Genomic DNA, 15,826 nt, shown 5'->3' with positions numbered 1-15,826 from the left:
AATCACCTGATTGAAGAAGCTACTTGGGAACCAGAGGATCAAATGAGGCAACAGTATCCACATCTTTTTCCTTGACAGGTAAAATTTCGAGGACGAAATTTTATAAGGAGGGGAGATTGTAATGCCCCGTACCTTAAAGTCTTTATTAGTTACTTTTTACCGTGGTTGACCGAGGAGTGACTTTTTCTTTAGTCCGGTAAATTAGAAAATTTATTTGAGATTGTCGTAGAATACGAAAAATCGAGTTCGTGGACACGTAGTTTGTTTAAATTGGATTTATATCGGAAAAGTTATGACCAAAAATAGAAATTTCTATTTTTGGCATGGCTTTTTGTTTGTGAGCTTCTATTTGTGGAAGGAGGGCTTATTAAAACAGATGGAAGAGAGAGAAAAGGGAAAGAATCAAAAAAAAAAAAAAGAGAGAGAGAGAGAGAGAGCACGGGTAGAACCCGAGTCACCCCCTCCCCTTTTTTTCTTTTCTTTTCGCCGTCGCACTCCTCCGGCAAATTCGTCGCCGTCCGGCCACCCCAAGACGCATCGTTGGGCACGGCGTGATTGTAACGTCCCGAACCTAAGTCCACGTGTTTACTAGTCATTTGGACGGTAAACGACCTTTACTTTCACTTTTACTTTCGGTTTAGTACTTTTAGTGGCCCTAAAAGTTGACTTTTTGTTCGGGTCAAAATTTGAGAAAATGTTCTTCATGGAAGTTGTAGAGGACGTTAAACCGAGCGCGTGCATATGTGGTACGTAAAAATCAGATTTCGTATGCGAGAGTTATGGCCAAAAAATGTGAAGTTACTGTTCATGGTAATTTTTGATTAAAATAGAAATTTACCCCGGGTAGGTTTCCATTTCTGGAAACCCACCCCAGCTCTTTCTCTCTCCTCTCCCCCGACCTCTCTCTTCTCCGGTTCGACCATTTTCCCTCTCCCTCCGATTTCCGGCGATTCCGGCCACCAACCGGCGTGCCACCGGTCACCAGAGGAGCGCCTCCTCCCTCCGAGCACCCTAGCAACCTTGGTTTTCCACGATTTGGCCGGAAAACCACGGATCGAAGGAAAAACTCCTCCGGCTGCAGTTTGAAGCTTTTGCCGATTTCCGGCGATTCCGGCCACCTCCGGTCCTCATTCCGGCGTCGAAGGTTCGGTTTTCATCACTGATCATTTCCCCTATGGCCTTGTATCACGATTTGTTGTGTAGACGCCGAATCGACGAATTGAAATTCTAGGGTTCTTGAGGATTTCTGGGTTTATGTTCATTGATTGATTTCGGCCATTTTTAATTGTTATTTGGGAATGTTGTAGTTGAGAAGTTGAATCAGTGTGTTGAGAAGGTGCTACTGTCAAATTTTTGTGGCCATCGGAGATGGTGGCGGCGGCGCCGCCACTGTGGGCGGCGGTAGCGGCGGCTAGGGTAGTTTATAAATTTCAATTTTTAGCCAGTTAAATTCTATAATTATCATAGAGCTTATATATGAAGTTTGGTGAATTTTGGAGGAGTTTGGAATTGTTTGTGAATTTTCGAAGTTTGGAGTTTTGTGGTGGAATTATGGGAAATCCGGCCGTCGGATTTCCCTCGTTTTCATGATGGAATATGTAAATTGAGGAATTAGAATTGTGGAAGAGATTTGGGTTGAATTTGAGAAGTATTGGAGATAGGGATTTTCGGATTTCGTTTAAGTTCGTAATTATTTTATCGGATTGCCGTTTACGGAAATATAATTGTGTACAGGGCAATGTCACGAGCTACGGTTAGATGAAGGAACTCGTTTGCGTGGTTGCCCAATAGTACTGTGAGTGGACTTTTATTTTTAAATATTGATGCATGCATTTATTTTCTTAAATAATGCTCTAGTTTTAATCATATTACTTATTGAGCAAATGATTTGATTTTCGGAAATTCGATCTCGGTTTATCTCGTGGATTGGCTGTCGATAATGAGTTTCAAAGGTTGATTATGATTTATAATATTATTTGACAAATTGCTTATTTTCGAGGTAATTTTCCGAAATTAAGTATATTTCTAATCACCGAGTTAAGCTCCTGGAAGATTTTTAAGATGAGTTTCAATGGAATTGGATATTCTCAATTGTTTATTGACTTTCGGTTTTGGCATCGGGAATGCCTAATTAAGGATTTTGGATTTGGTTGGCTTCTTGGAGACTTTGTGAGATTTTTGGAAATGGGATTTACCTATTCTAATTTCCGGTTTAGGTTACGGATTTGAGAATATCTGGGCGTGTGGGACACGCCGTCGATTTATTCCTATTTCTCACTTATCCATTTTGAGATTTAGAGTAATCTTGGCGTGCGGGGTCACGTCGTTGGATACATGGTTTCTATCTCGTGAGAAATATGGGGAAGCTACATGGATTTACTGGTTTTCGATGATTTTTCCTCACCATACGCGGGTTATGTTATTAGGTCTCCTCCTCACTGACTTTGTGTTGGTGAGTGGCAGTTGAGGTAGCTTGTTCTCCTCCTCACCTACTTTGTGTTGGTGAGTGGCAGTAGAGGTGATTTATTCTCCTCCTCACGTGGGTGGCAGTCGAGGTCATTTGGTCTCCTCCTCGCACAATCTATGTGTGAGTGGAAGTTGAGGTTATTAGTTCTCCTCCTCGCACAATCTATGTGTGAGTGGCAGTTGAGGGTAGGTAGAGCCTGAGAGGCTCCATTTCCCGTATGGTGATATCTCTTCCTTATATCTTACCATTTCTCGACTAGTGGGGCCTAGTCTGATTTCCGTGTAACCAGCGGGGCTGGTTTTATCCTGTCAAGTATCGGAGTTTCGATCTTTCCTCTCGGTTGTTTGTGACTAGCGGGGCTAATCGGTTTTTCTTGAGCAGGGCTTCTCGTGAATTGTTTTCTGAATCGTTTCATGCATCGAGAGTTTTTAAGGAAATATATATATATATATATATATGGGAAAGTATAAAATCCACTTTGTTTAAAAATTGTTTATTTTTGTGCACTCACGCTAACGTATTTTATGTACTTTCCCCTGGGCCCTTCGGTTTCAAATGCCCAGTTTACAGGCGAATTGGTTGAGGTCGGGCGTACACGGAGTTGAGGCATAGTCAACAGCATGGCTTCCGCATCTGTCGTTGAACTAGGTTTTCCTCTTATACCTTTCTGTTAGAATTGCTCTGATTACTTATGGGATTTATGATATTTGAGTTGGGATGCGTGTTTTGTGAATTGGAGACTGATGTTGATTTGGGGAGCAGGGTGGCTCCAGGAGCATAAGGATGAATTGATTGAGGAGTGTAAATGTTTTCTACAGGTTTGGGTAGCCCATTTTAGGGGAAGTTCCGCCAAATTTTTGGGTAGAATTTCTTCTAAGATAGGCCCCGCAGGGTCACTTCGGATTTCAAGGTGAAATCCGGGGCGGGTCCTGTCAGTGATCCTCTCTTCCTTCTCCTTCTAGCTATGTAAGTATTTCACCTTGGGTAGCTTTGGTTTTGGAGATATGAGGAGAATTGCAGAAATGGAAAAAAAATGGATTTTTGCTTTGATCTCAGTTTTCCGGCGATTTCCGGTCGAATTTCTTTGGGTTTTGGTTGTTGGGGAAGTACTGAATGTATTCCTAACCTTGTTGCAGCTCGTTTTGATCGGTGGAGGAAGATTTGAAGGTGTTTGAGACTGTGAACAGTACTGTGAACAGTAACTCTCGAATTCTTGGGTTCTTGTTTGATTTTTCTGGATATTACTACTTGAATTTGGTTGTTGTTGCAGGTTTAGAGATAGTTGTGTGGGTTATGAAGTTGATTTTGGAATAAATGGGTTGATTGGAATTGAATTTAATCTTTAAGTTTGTGTTAAATTTGAAATTGTTGGATATTGAGGTTTTGTTGGTTTTGGATTGTTGAACATGGTTGTTGGATTTGTCATGTTGGTAGTGTTGGGTGAATTCTCTTGTTAAAGGACTATTGTGAATTATTTGTTAGGTAGTAGAGTGAATTTGAGAAGGTGGAGTTGGAATCGTGAATTAGAAAAAGGGAAAAATTAAGAATGATTGTGGAAATTTTTGGAAGGATTTATATTATCGATTGGTGGTAATTTGTGATGAAGGAGGTGAGATTAAATTGATTTAGTTATCGAAAGGTTCTTGTGAAGATTTAAATTAAGTGAAGTCCTTGATCGATTGAGAATCGAATTAAAAATCGGTTGAGTAGTTTGAGTTAGAGGGCATTGAGATTTTAAGGAATTATAGAATTAATCCCAAATTAAAGTGTGGGAGTTTTATAACAATTTGTGAATAACGGATGCTTATTCCGAGGGAAATGAGTTGTTCTTGAGAGTATTTCCTTATTATGGTTAATTATATCCATGCAATTGTGACAGGACATACTGAGCCCTCGAGCGAGGAGGACACAGGCAGGCAGCAGGGTTAGCTGCGGAATTCACTTGTGAGTGGACCTTTATTTTTATTTAAATAATGCATGCAGCATGGAATTAAGTTTTGAAATGTGATTTTATGGAAAGAAAAGGATTAAAAAGGAAACAGTTGACAAGGAGGCCAGTTTGGCACATGCGTATCTTACCTAGTTGGCAGACCCTTCTAGGTAATAGTCTGGTTGGCAGTCCCTTCCAGACTACAGCTCTGTTGGCAGTCCCATCCGATGCGTCATCTGGTTGGCAGTCCCTTCCAGATGACTTGAGGTAGTTAGTCGGCAGTCCCGTCTACTACATGTGGCTAGTTGGCAGTCCCAACTAATCACCGCCTCCTACTCCGGTTGACAGTCCCTCCCGATGCGTCATCGGGTGGCAGTCCCTCCCCGATGGCATGAGATGCCTAGGAAGCAGTCCTTCCTAGCCATCAAATGAGTTTCATGGAAAAAGGATTGAGTTGGAACTTCATAGGATTCAGCTGCATGATGGTTTTGTTAAAAAGAGAAATGGGGAAGCATACCATAAATTGTTTTGATTCTAGTTTCGGTTTTGTCCACTCATTCTAATGGATTTTATATGTTTTCCCCTGGGCCCTTCGTTTTCAAATGCCCAGATTTCAGATTAGCAGAGATTGCGTCCAGGCTCAAGGACTTTGGGAATCAGCGCTTCCGTTTTTGTCCGTAGGTTATTACTTAACCTACCTTGTATGATATCGGCTTAGTTTTAGTGTTGCTCTGATAAGCCTTTTCTTTTGATTTTGATGGATGTTGTTGTTCGGATTGTGGTTGCTTACGGAGGTTATATTGGGATTTGAACTTTCCGGATGTAATATATGTGCTTGGATTGTAAATATGATATTGTAGGTTGAGTAGAAGTTAATGTTGTAATCATATCCAGGTTTGTGAAATTTTTGGGTAGCCCATATTTAGGGGAGGTTCTGCCGAATTTTCGGTAGGATTTCGCTTAATGTGGGCCCCGCAGGCTCGTATCCAGGTAATTGGGGTGATTCCTGGGTCGGGTCCTGTCAGTTTTGGTATAGTCAAACTGTTTATCATAGTGAAGCACGAATAGATTGGTAGAAATTTGGGTAGAGATTGTGTAAATAGTGATTTGTACGCTCTAGATGACATGAAATAGTTAGTCAATAGTACCCTCTAACTATCTATTCCGGTGAGTCATCTGGTCGACAGTACCCTCTAGATGGTATGAAATTGTTAGTCAGCAGTAGTCTCTAGCCATCACCTTGTCATACTTCGGTCGACAGTACCCTCCAGGTGGCATGAGATGACTAGTCGGCCTTTCCCTCTAGTCATCGCATTTTTTAATTATCGCATGAGTACTTTAATGAAATTATGAGATTTCCAAGAGTTTTGAGATACTTTGAGATACTTCGTTATGTGAGTTTTTAAAATGATATTGAAACGTTTGCGTATTCATTGTTCATGAGTTACAAACTCTTGCCTTCACGGCACTCATGCAACTTACACCTCACGAGCGTAACCCCATCAACTCAATCTCGTTCATTTTCTTGCGCGCATCACGCATGCATCATATGCAATGCATATACTTATTCTTGATATGTTCACACAACCATATGCGTTCTCGAGTTTATACGTCGTAATCGATCATACTCGGCGCCATTCACATATATACATCATAATGTATCATGCACCTCGTACATTCGTATATGTCAACGCATATCAATGCAATTCATGTGCGTTGCCCAAAACAGCAAGCATTCTCTGTGCGCATGTTCTTATATTTGTTTACAGGTTGAAGAATCCCTTCTTGCTTATAGAGTTCGGAGACTTGTAGGGGCTCGGCGCCACCCGGACGTCACTTATGCTTGATGACCATCATATGTATAACTCCCCAACCAAGAAGATCCTCTTACTTGGGGACTTCAGGGACTTGAACATACCTCCACTATTATGGAGAATTTGCTGTGTCACCAAGCATATGTAACACCCTCTTTGGGGGACCCACAAGCCATGGTGGGACCCAATCGCGACATGCATCCAGTAGCCCGATGTCCAAGCTACGCCACGGTAGTCAGAAGTGACCAATACCTCTCCGGGAACCTACCTTCCCGGCCTTGCCAAGTTGCCTCCATAATAAGCTTTATGCACTAGAATAGGACTTTAGCATCCCACATTGGAAAACATGTAAAGGAAGGAGCCTCCCTTCTCTATAAAAGGGGACTCCTTCCCATTCACTCAACATCCCATTGCAACACCTCTTGTAATCATGTTGGGCCGCAAGGTCGAAACATATAGTAAAGCTTTCAAGTGGACGTAGTCTCCCGCTAAGGCGAGAGACGAACCACTATACATCGTGTCTTTCATTCTCTCTCTCTCTTTTTCTCTAACGTTAATTAGAGCCTTCGGTTTCTAACATTAACATCTTTATTCCCTCTAAGCCAAAATAGCCATCATTGTAATCAACCGAGCATACATACGGGTCATTAAAGCTTGTACTAAAGCAATTCCAGCAGAAGTTCATACAACAGCTGTAATTCCTACTAAATCCTAATTCAACAATTTCAAGCCATGCCAAGCCAGCGATTAGTCGACAAGTAATCGATAGACATGAGAGTATAGCCGGAACATGCTAGCTATATCAAATTAGACCTGAGCTTGAATCTCTATTATGTAACTCAAGCAAGAATCACGACCTGCGAGCAAACATGAAGCCTCTATGCATGCATATCTATGGTATTATGTCATTACCGTGTTACTTGCAAAAGATTGGCTTGAAGTACATGCTCATGCCACTAATACATCATGCCAAGCTCATGCTCAAGCCAAGCGGATTCATGACCGAGAGTAACAAGCCCATACTTAAACAAGCTTATGTTAAGCAAAAATATTTTTAAGCATATAAGCATACAAACGCCAATCATGCCAAGCTTGTCTCTAAGGTCGTGCATCCATTAAAGAACTAACAAGAAGCATGCGCAGGTCACTCACAAGCTTTTATTTTGCAAGATCGTATATGCATCGAAAACCAAATGAGAGTCACACCAATCCAATACATCCAAGCTCATGATTGCTAATGCTAATGCACTCTCATATGGCCATTAAAGAGACTTGAGGAAGTCACAAGCTCATACCATCAAAGCACATGCCAAAGACATGCCCAAGCATAACAATCACTAATTGAATCAATTCAAACCAAAACAAGCAAGTGGAGATCATACAAAGTCATTCTCTTACCAAGCCAAATCCCTTCAGGACAACAAATTAATCAAAACATATATGCCTGGAGAGTCATGGAATACAATGTGAAAAACTAGATTGCCAAACGCTGCTGTAAAAGCAACACGAACCACTGCCATGCCATATAATTCAAATCAATAGTCTTTTCCCAACCATTTCGTGATAATCCTATTTCATTAAACCAACATGCTAACCTAGTTTTAAGCGTATCCATACCAATTTTTTCTAAACAACCTCTTGTTGTTGTGACAACCTCTTATCATGCTAGCTTCACCAAATCTTGATTCTTCTTAAAATGACCAGACCAAATTTCAATAACCAAAAGCACATTCCTATCAAGCAACAAACACTTCTAGCTCTTTAAACAACCATCATGCCAAGCTAATACCTAGAACACCTCATACATATGCCAATCGGATCACGACCAAGACAACCATGCCAAGCATACAAACTTCTCTCTTTCAAACTAGTGCATCCACCAAGTAACCATGTGAGAACCATGCAAAACAACTGAACTCATTCTTTTTAATGCCAATGTGCTCTCCCTTGATAACTAAAATAATCATGCAGCTGCTAGCTCAAGCCATCAAAAGCTCATGCCTAGAATATGCCCAAGCAAGAATGTCACAAGTTCGATCAAAACAAAAGCCAAGCCAAGAAAAGATATTTTTTGTTTTACTGTATCAAAGCTAATCAAGCAAGACCAGGCCATGCAAACCAACGCAAATTCAAGCCAAGCAAATTACTGATATAAGTGTTAGTAACATGATTAGGCCAAGCTAAGAAACTTACATATACCAAGCCAAGCAATGCATGCTATACCATTCATTTTCACAATTACTTATATAAGTGTCAGTAACATGATCAGGCCAAGCTAAGAAACTTACATGTACCAAGCCAAGCAACGCATGCTATACCATTCATTTTCACAATTATAGCAGTAAAATAGAAAAGGTTCACAAATGGCTAGCAAAAAAGGGCTCACAAAGGCAGGTTACATCACAATCCCAACAATAAAACAAAGTATGTTATGTGATAATTGCAACAATTAAAACAAGCCACAGCAAAACATGCCATGCAAATTCATGTTATACCACTGTTAAGTTCAATTCTTGACAAGCAATATCCATATTCATATACTGTCAATCAATCGTTGTGATTATTGAGCAAATTCAAATCCCAGCAGCAAGCATAAACAGTTCAGGAGAAAAATCAACCGATGTTTGAATTGTATTTGAGAGTACAACTTTAAACATCAAATGAAAGCATATCTCATGAGAAGATTCTTGTATTGATGCTCACCTGGATATCATGACGAACCACAATGTAATGATTTAGCCCAGTATGTTGATTCCCAGTAGCCAATCAAAGAAACCACTGCAATAAAGTCAAGGTTGTGTGTGGTCAGTGCGTTACCATAGCTACCATAAGTCATACAAATCTATAGAGAGCATGCTCAAATAAGTAAGCAAGTCAAAGCCAAGCTACAAAGAAATCCTATACAAATGAAAATTCTACATGAAAGCATTTATTGATATGGAAGATAACACCAAGCAAGATATATATAAAAAAAAAAAGTATATGATTCAGATATGCTAGTCAAGCACATGATCATTCAAATCTATGACAATGAAGGAAGAGCAAGCTAAGCAATTCAAGCAAAAAAAAAAAAAAAAATTCAGTTACCCTGATCAAGTTAAAAGTCACTTCATTGTTGTGTTCAAGGCTTCCACCATTTACTTACATCTAGTTTATCATTGGAATTAAGGCTCTCATATCCTGTGTCATTGGCCTCTACTACTCCACTGCTAAAACAAAAGCTGCCATAATCAATTTTATCAAGTCAGAGCTTAAGCACAGAGTAGCCCATCTGAAGCAAAAAAATATAGAGAAATTATAAGCGCAAGCATTTATGATCCAGCAAGCATTATACAAACTTTCACATGCTATGATTTCAACATCATGCATACTCTTAACTCAAGTTCCAACCCGCCATAGATTTTTGCTCTAACACCCATACCTATACATATCCAAATATTGCTACCCATACAAAGTTCAGCAACCAAAGTCATACTTTAAGCCTTCATTACTCTACACAAGCATCTACAACCATACTTTAAGCCTTTATTACTCCACACAAGCATCTACATATCCAATCTATCATCAAAATTTAGTGCACATTTTGCACATCAAATATTACCATTTAAATGTCCCATACATGGTTTGATTAGAGGCCCAAAATCTTGAACCCAAGCTATTAATTTCTCTCTCAAAGCATCACAAAGAAAATCATACCAACCTTTCTAAATAAATAAATAAATCCTTGCCGAGATGGACCTACAAGAGGTAGAGGCAAACGAGAATCAATGAAATCCGAGCCCAAATATGTCAAAACCCTATGTAAGGTAGCAATCATGAGAAAGTCCATGCTTAATAAATGGCATGTAGTCCAACTTTATAAACCAATATATCATGCCAAGTTCATGCTAATGTCATGCTTGTGCTCATGCCACTCAAACATCATGCCAAGCACATGCTCATGTTCAAGTCATGCAGATCCATGACCATGAGAAACACACCAATTAATACTTAAGCAAGTTTATGCCAAGCAAAAGCAATTTTAAGCATACAAGCATCAGGCATACATAAACAAGCCATGCCAAGCTCCTCTTTAAGGTTGTGTATCTACCCTAGAACACATGAGGGCCATGCCAAGCAACGAAGCTCATTCTTTTTAATACTGACTCCCTCTCAAAATACTCCAGGTGGCCATAAGCTCAAGCTACCAAAGCACACACCCAAGCAAAACTACTGCATGCCTAAATAACTCTAAGCAAGCGAAACAAAAAAAAAAAAATCAAAGCCAAGAAAAGAGAGACTTTACATACCAACCTGAAGCTGTATTAAAAAAAAAAAGTATTGTTTGGTTATCGCAGAAGCTAAGGACAGACTTATATCAAGACCAAAGCTATAGGCCGAGCAATTCAAGCTATTCATCCTCGCTATTGTTAAACAAAACCAATGATAATCAAATATAATTTTTATACATGCCAACCTGTATGCGCATTCATACTCTAAGAAAGGGGCCATGCAAAACTTAAACCATTGAATTAATATGGGCAAGCCAAGCTAAGAAATATGATTTACATGATAAACCAAGGCAACTAATACCATGTTGCATCACGCTTTATTACAATCACGGTAGTAAAGTTACCAGCCATAGCAAAGCATACTATACAAAGTGATGCCTATAATCAAATTCAAGCAATTCAGCCATATAGAGTGAAATGAATGAGCAAAATGTTGGAGGAAGCATAAACTGTCTTATCATAAAGTCTTTAGATTTCCAACAAAATGCCTCAGCTTCTATTACATGCTCTTTAATGAAAAGTGAGGGACGCTTTATGCAAGTCTCTCAAGCCTTGCAAATCTCAAGGTAGGTGAGTGTGAAGCTATGAGTAACAATATGCTGCTGAGGTCAGATTGTTCAATACACTGCTAGTGAATATACAAGGAGCTGCCGGGAAGAAAAAACAGCAGCTGGCAGTTTGCTGAGCCTAATTGCTGCTTCCTCAGATGAAAGGGGTAAAATCTTGGGTCCTTACCCATGAATTCCCACTGCCGTACAACTCCATTCAAAAGAGCCCCTCACAAGATTCAAAATGACTGACACATTATTAGGTCAGTTTCAACCATGGTTTCAAGTGTTGAAATGAGATTGCCATGGTCTAAACCACCACTCCAACCACAACAAATGAGGGTCTCATAATAAGACTAGTGCTAGAAGAGGTCTCAAACCAATGACTAGTCCTCCAAAATGTCTCAAATTGAAACTTGGGTCACACATGAGTTTAAAGTTTTGGGTTAAGAAATTAAGAAACTAAACAGATTATCTTAAATGTAATGGTCCAAGAAATTCGTAAAATTATATTCAACACTTGATATGGAAGTGTACAATCTTTTAACTAAACAAATGGTCGGAAAAAAAAAAAAATTTTAAATCAGAAATTTGTTAAAAAAAAAAACTAATTATATGACATCACTATAGTTGGAGTTTGCCCTTTTGACATATTCTGAAAACTAAACATCGCCTTATCATTTCATTTCCGAGCCTTCACCAATTACCGCCAATTGCTTCCACACTCCCCGCGAAAATGGCAACTCTTCACTTACACAATCTCCTGCCCAATCCGACGTCGTTCAACTCCAAAAACGCCCCATTTTCAACTCGGCGCAGACTGCGGTCCAACTCGGTCAGGTGCGGCGGCGAGGCAACTCAGGTGAGCAGCAGCAGCGAGACCAACCGAGTCACAGTGAGTAACGGCAACGATTCGTTGGACATATGCCGAGTCCTGAACGGAATGTGGCAGACCAGCGGCGCCTGGGGCCGAATCGACCGAGACGACGCCGTTGAGGCCATGCTCCGCTACGCCGACGCCGGCCTCTCCACCTTCGACATGGCCGACCACTGTAAGTCTCTCAATTTCTGATTTCTAGGTCTTACTGTGCCACGTGGCACTTGGGTTAGATAAACATCCACGTGGTTTCTACATTTTTTGTTTTACAATTTTGCCCTGCAAAACCAATAGAACAAAGTCAATGGTTGAGAACTTGAGCTAGATAAGATAAAATTTGTAGCATGTCAAATTGATATAGGAGGAGAAGAAGAGGAAGAGGAAGAGGGCGTTGTGTTTGTTTGCATTATTTGGAATGGCAGAGTTGTTGGGTCATCATTCTCTAAGCAATTTCACGTTTGGTTCGATCACAAAGGCAAGAACCAAGAGGAGTCAGAAACACAGTTGGAGGCCAATTGGGTGTGTGTTAACTGAAGATAACAGACGAGTTGTGGTTAAGAATGGGAAGGATGCATTAGACATATGTAGAGTTGTGAATGGGATGTGGCAGACCAGCGGGGGATGGGGTTGAATTGATAGAGACAATGCTGTTGATGCTATGCTTAAATATGCTGATGCTGGACTCACTACATTTGATATGGCAGATATATGTAGCACTCGATTTTCAGTAACTGATGGTGTCTGTGTAGATGCATGGATTTCATTGTCATTTTTTCTGTTATACTTGTGTTGAGAAATTATATACCGTAACACTAGTAGTAATAAGGTTAACAGTTCCCGGTGCAACACAAGTTACTAGAAGTTTTGTTTCTGAGTGTCGACCTTAACTGGATAGTTATATCTTAATACTAGTTGATTGCATATGTTCGTCACTCATTGTAGTAGTTAATCTGTCTCACACTGGTGTTGCTTTGTGCATGTATTCCTGCTGTTAATCATTTTCTTTTAAGTGAATTTACATCCTGGAATTGGATGGTACTTCATATTGATTGGGTCTCTGGATTTTGAAGATGGACCAGCTGAGGATCTATTTGGCATCTTTATCAATCGTGTTCGTAAGGAGCGACCACCAGAATTCTTGGAGAAGGTTAGAGGGTAAGTTTCCTTCATTTAATTGTGTGTAAGATTACTGGCTGGCTTAATTTTGGAGTTCTCAATGATTGGATAGAGCTTTCCTGTTTTGACTTTTCTGCTTATATTATAGACTTATGAGCTCGCTATATTATACTTGGGTGACAGTGGAATAGACAGTTTCACAGTTTTGTTCCAACACTGTATTGTCATGCAGTCTCACAAAATGGGTGCCGCCACCAGTTAAGATGACAAGCAGTTTTGTGAGGGACAGTATAAATGTTTCAAGAAAGAGAATGGATGTGGCTTCCTTGGACATGCTTCAGTTTCACTGGTATGAATTATTTAATTACTGCAAGATTTAGTGGCAACCATTCTTATGTGGATTTTCCATGTTTTGCAAAAGCATCAAGATTTTTGTTCCTTGAATTTGTATCTGTAAAGGATTTATCCTCCTATTGGAATCAAAGTTTGAAATTTGAGCAAGTTTTGGATTGATCCATGTCAGTTTACTGAACTTGTTTTTTTTTTTTTTTTTTTAAGGAAAAGAAAAGTTGCAGTCTTCCAATTTGTTTAGGCATGTCCCATAGTAGTGACTTTTTGAGTCATCACTACTTTACACTTGATGTGAGGTGAACCCGGAACATTGTTTTAACATCAATTTGTTAGTTGTGCATTAACAAGGTTTTAGTATGTCAATGGAACCGTATTCTGGAGTTGTTTCAATAGGACATGAGGCCAGGCGTTCATGAAAGGTTCATTAACTTTTAAAAAATATGTAATTTGAGTAACAAGGTAGCTCCATAATAACTAAGCACCAAATCATGCACACTAGAGACTTCAAATAAACTCAGTCATTTGCAAGAGCTTGCTATTGTGTAAACTGTTTAGCTCTTGAAGTACTGAGTAAAGTTATTCTTCTGTATTTACATAAAACTATTATGGAATGAATGACTTCTGAGAGTAAATTTCTCTTTCTGCTTGAGATAGGTGGGATTACGCAAATTCGGGTTACCTTGATGCACTTAAACACCTTACAGATTTGAAAGACGAAGGTTAGTATCGAATCGTTGTAACTTACAGTTAAGATGGTAAGCCCGCATTGCAAGGTTTGATTTCATTACTTCAGCTACTGGTTCACAGGTAAAATAAAGACCGTAGCTTTGACAAATTTTGATACCGAGAGATTACAGATAATCCTAGAAAATGAGATTCCTGTTGTAAGCAATCAGGTATATTCTTGCCCTAAGTGCATTCTAATTCTCAAGAAAATATGTTTTGCATCTCCTTATTGCTACCAATTCATATTGCAATGCAATCAGGTCCAACATTCGATTGTTGACATGCGTCCTCAACAGCAAATGGCAGAGCTTTGTCAGCTTACCGGAGTCAAACTTATAACGTCTCTCTCTCTCTCTCTCTCTCTGTCTGTCACACACACACACACACTCCCAAACAGTTTCTAAAGTTATTAGCTCATTTGCATCCTTGGAAAGAATCTACGTGTCCTGAAAAGCTATCCTCTGATACATGTCCAATTTGTTCTTGTTGATGATACATTTTATAGCTGCCAATAGGCTTTCAAGCATTTCCAGAACTCCTTATGAAAGTAATAGTTTCATTTGCAGGTATGGGACAGTAATGGGTGGTCTATTATCTGAAAAGTTCCTTGACACCAACTTGTCCATTCCGTTTGCTGGGCCTCTGTTAAACACTCCCTCCCTCCAAAAGTACAAACGGGTATGGAGTTTTGAAAAATTTGGTGCTGATAAATTAGTCATTTAGTAATTGTATTAGGATGTGGGAGAAGAAATGCATGTCATAAAGAAGTGTCATTTCCAAGAGTCATTAATTGAAAGTTTTTACAATGCTAAGCAAAATTGCTGGTGGAATTAATAGGTGGCACCTTCTATAAAATTGTAATTCTCAGAATTTCTATATTGTCCATGTGATCTTTATCTGTTAAGATCTTATGTGTGGCAGATGGTTGATGCCTGGGGAGGATGGAGTCTTTTTCAAACTCTTCTTCAGACACTCAAAAGAATTGCTTCTAAACATGGTGTCACAATCCCCAATGTTGCTGTGAAATACATACTAGATCAGGTACAATCAGTTCAACTGCTACATAAGAACTTATAGGATCATATTTGTTCATCAAAGGTTATTTTTACATCAAATGTCATAAGATGTATAATTTGCTTTATTTGGGTTGTAAATATTGCAGCGAGGTGTGGCAGGATCGATGATAGGTGTTAGACTCGGGTTGTCAGAACATATCCAAGACTCTAATGCTGTGTTTTCACTTGCTCTTGATGAGGATGATATAAGCAGCATAGAAGAAGTCACAAAGAAAGGGAAGAATCTCCTTCAAGTTATTGGTGACTGCGGAGATGAATATAGGCGTTGATATAAAATTCTCTTACAGTTGAAAATCAGAAGTAAAACAACTTTGTTGTTTGTGTATCTGTGCATTGATATACCATTCCCATGGGAGCGTGTAGTGCAAGTCACTGTCTATCTTGGCTAAGCCAAAAATTAGTTTCCAGTCTCTTTGAGTTGGGATTGCTGTCTTGAACATCTGTGATGGAAAGTTCAAAAACTTCATATAGGTCTTAAATTGAAAAATAATAAAAATAAAAATAAAAGTAAATAAAAAAAAACTCATGTATGTAATTTTGCAGTTCCGAACTCGAAAATTTTCAATTATGTAGTTAGTCATTGTCATAATATTGTAATTTTTACATACGTCATTTGAAATTTGTGTGAGATATTTCATGCTAGTTCTCTA

The 15,826-nt window shown here is 39.3% G+C and overlaps 1 protein-coding gene across 1 annotated transcript; it reads left to right on the top strand.

Annotated features, from left to right (window-relative positions):
* The first annotated feature begins 11,688 nt into the window (after positions 1–11,688).
* On the top strand, positions 11,689–15,596 carry LOC112168035 (flagellar radial spoke protein 5). Its single transcript, XM_024305153.2, has 9 exons — positions 11,689–12,082; positions 12,978–13,062; positions 13,256–13,372; positions 14,029–14,093; positions 14,182–14,270; positions 14,361–14,440; positions 14,667–14,778; positions 15,022–15,141; positions 15,263–15,596. Exons 1-9 carry the CDS (start codon positions 11,767–11,769, stop codon positions 15,443–15,445), a joined length of 1,167 nt encoding a protein of 388 aa, XP_024160921.1. The 5' UTR covers positions 11,689–11,766; the 3' UTR covers positions 15,446–15,596.
* Positions 15,597–15,826: the final 230 nt, after the last annotated feature.

Source organism: Rosa chinensis, chromosome 5, assembly GCF_002994745.2.
Source record: "Rosa chinensis cultivar Old Blush chromosome 5, RchiOBHm-V2, whole genome shotgun sequence".
NCBI lineage: Eukaryota > Viridiplantae > Streptophyta > Magnoliopsida > Rosales > Rosaceae > Rosa > Rosa chinensis.
The sequence above is the reverse complement of the archived record's forward strand: the minus strand, read 5'-3'. Positions and strand labels throughout refer to the sequence as shown.

Bases quoted from the DNA above. Each gene is read 5' to 3' on its own strand.
- LOC112168035 (XM_024305153.2), top strand. From the start codon at position 11,767: ATGGCAACTCTTCACTTACACAATCTCCTGCCCAATCCGACGTCGTTC. The intron at 14,094-14,181 runs GTTAGTATCGAA...ACTGGTTCACAG, and splicing joins TACAGATTTGAAAGACGAAG to GTAAAATAAAGACCGTAGCT. The intron at 14,779-15,021 runs GTATGGAGTTTT...TATGTGTGGCAG, and splicing joins CCCTCCAAAAGTACAAACGG to ATGGTTGATGCCTGGGGAGG.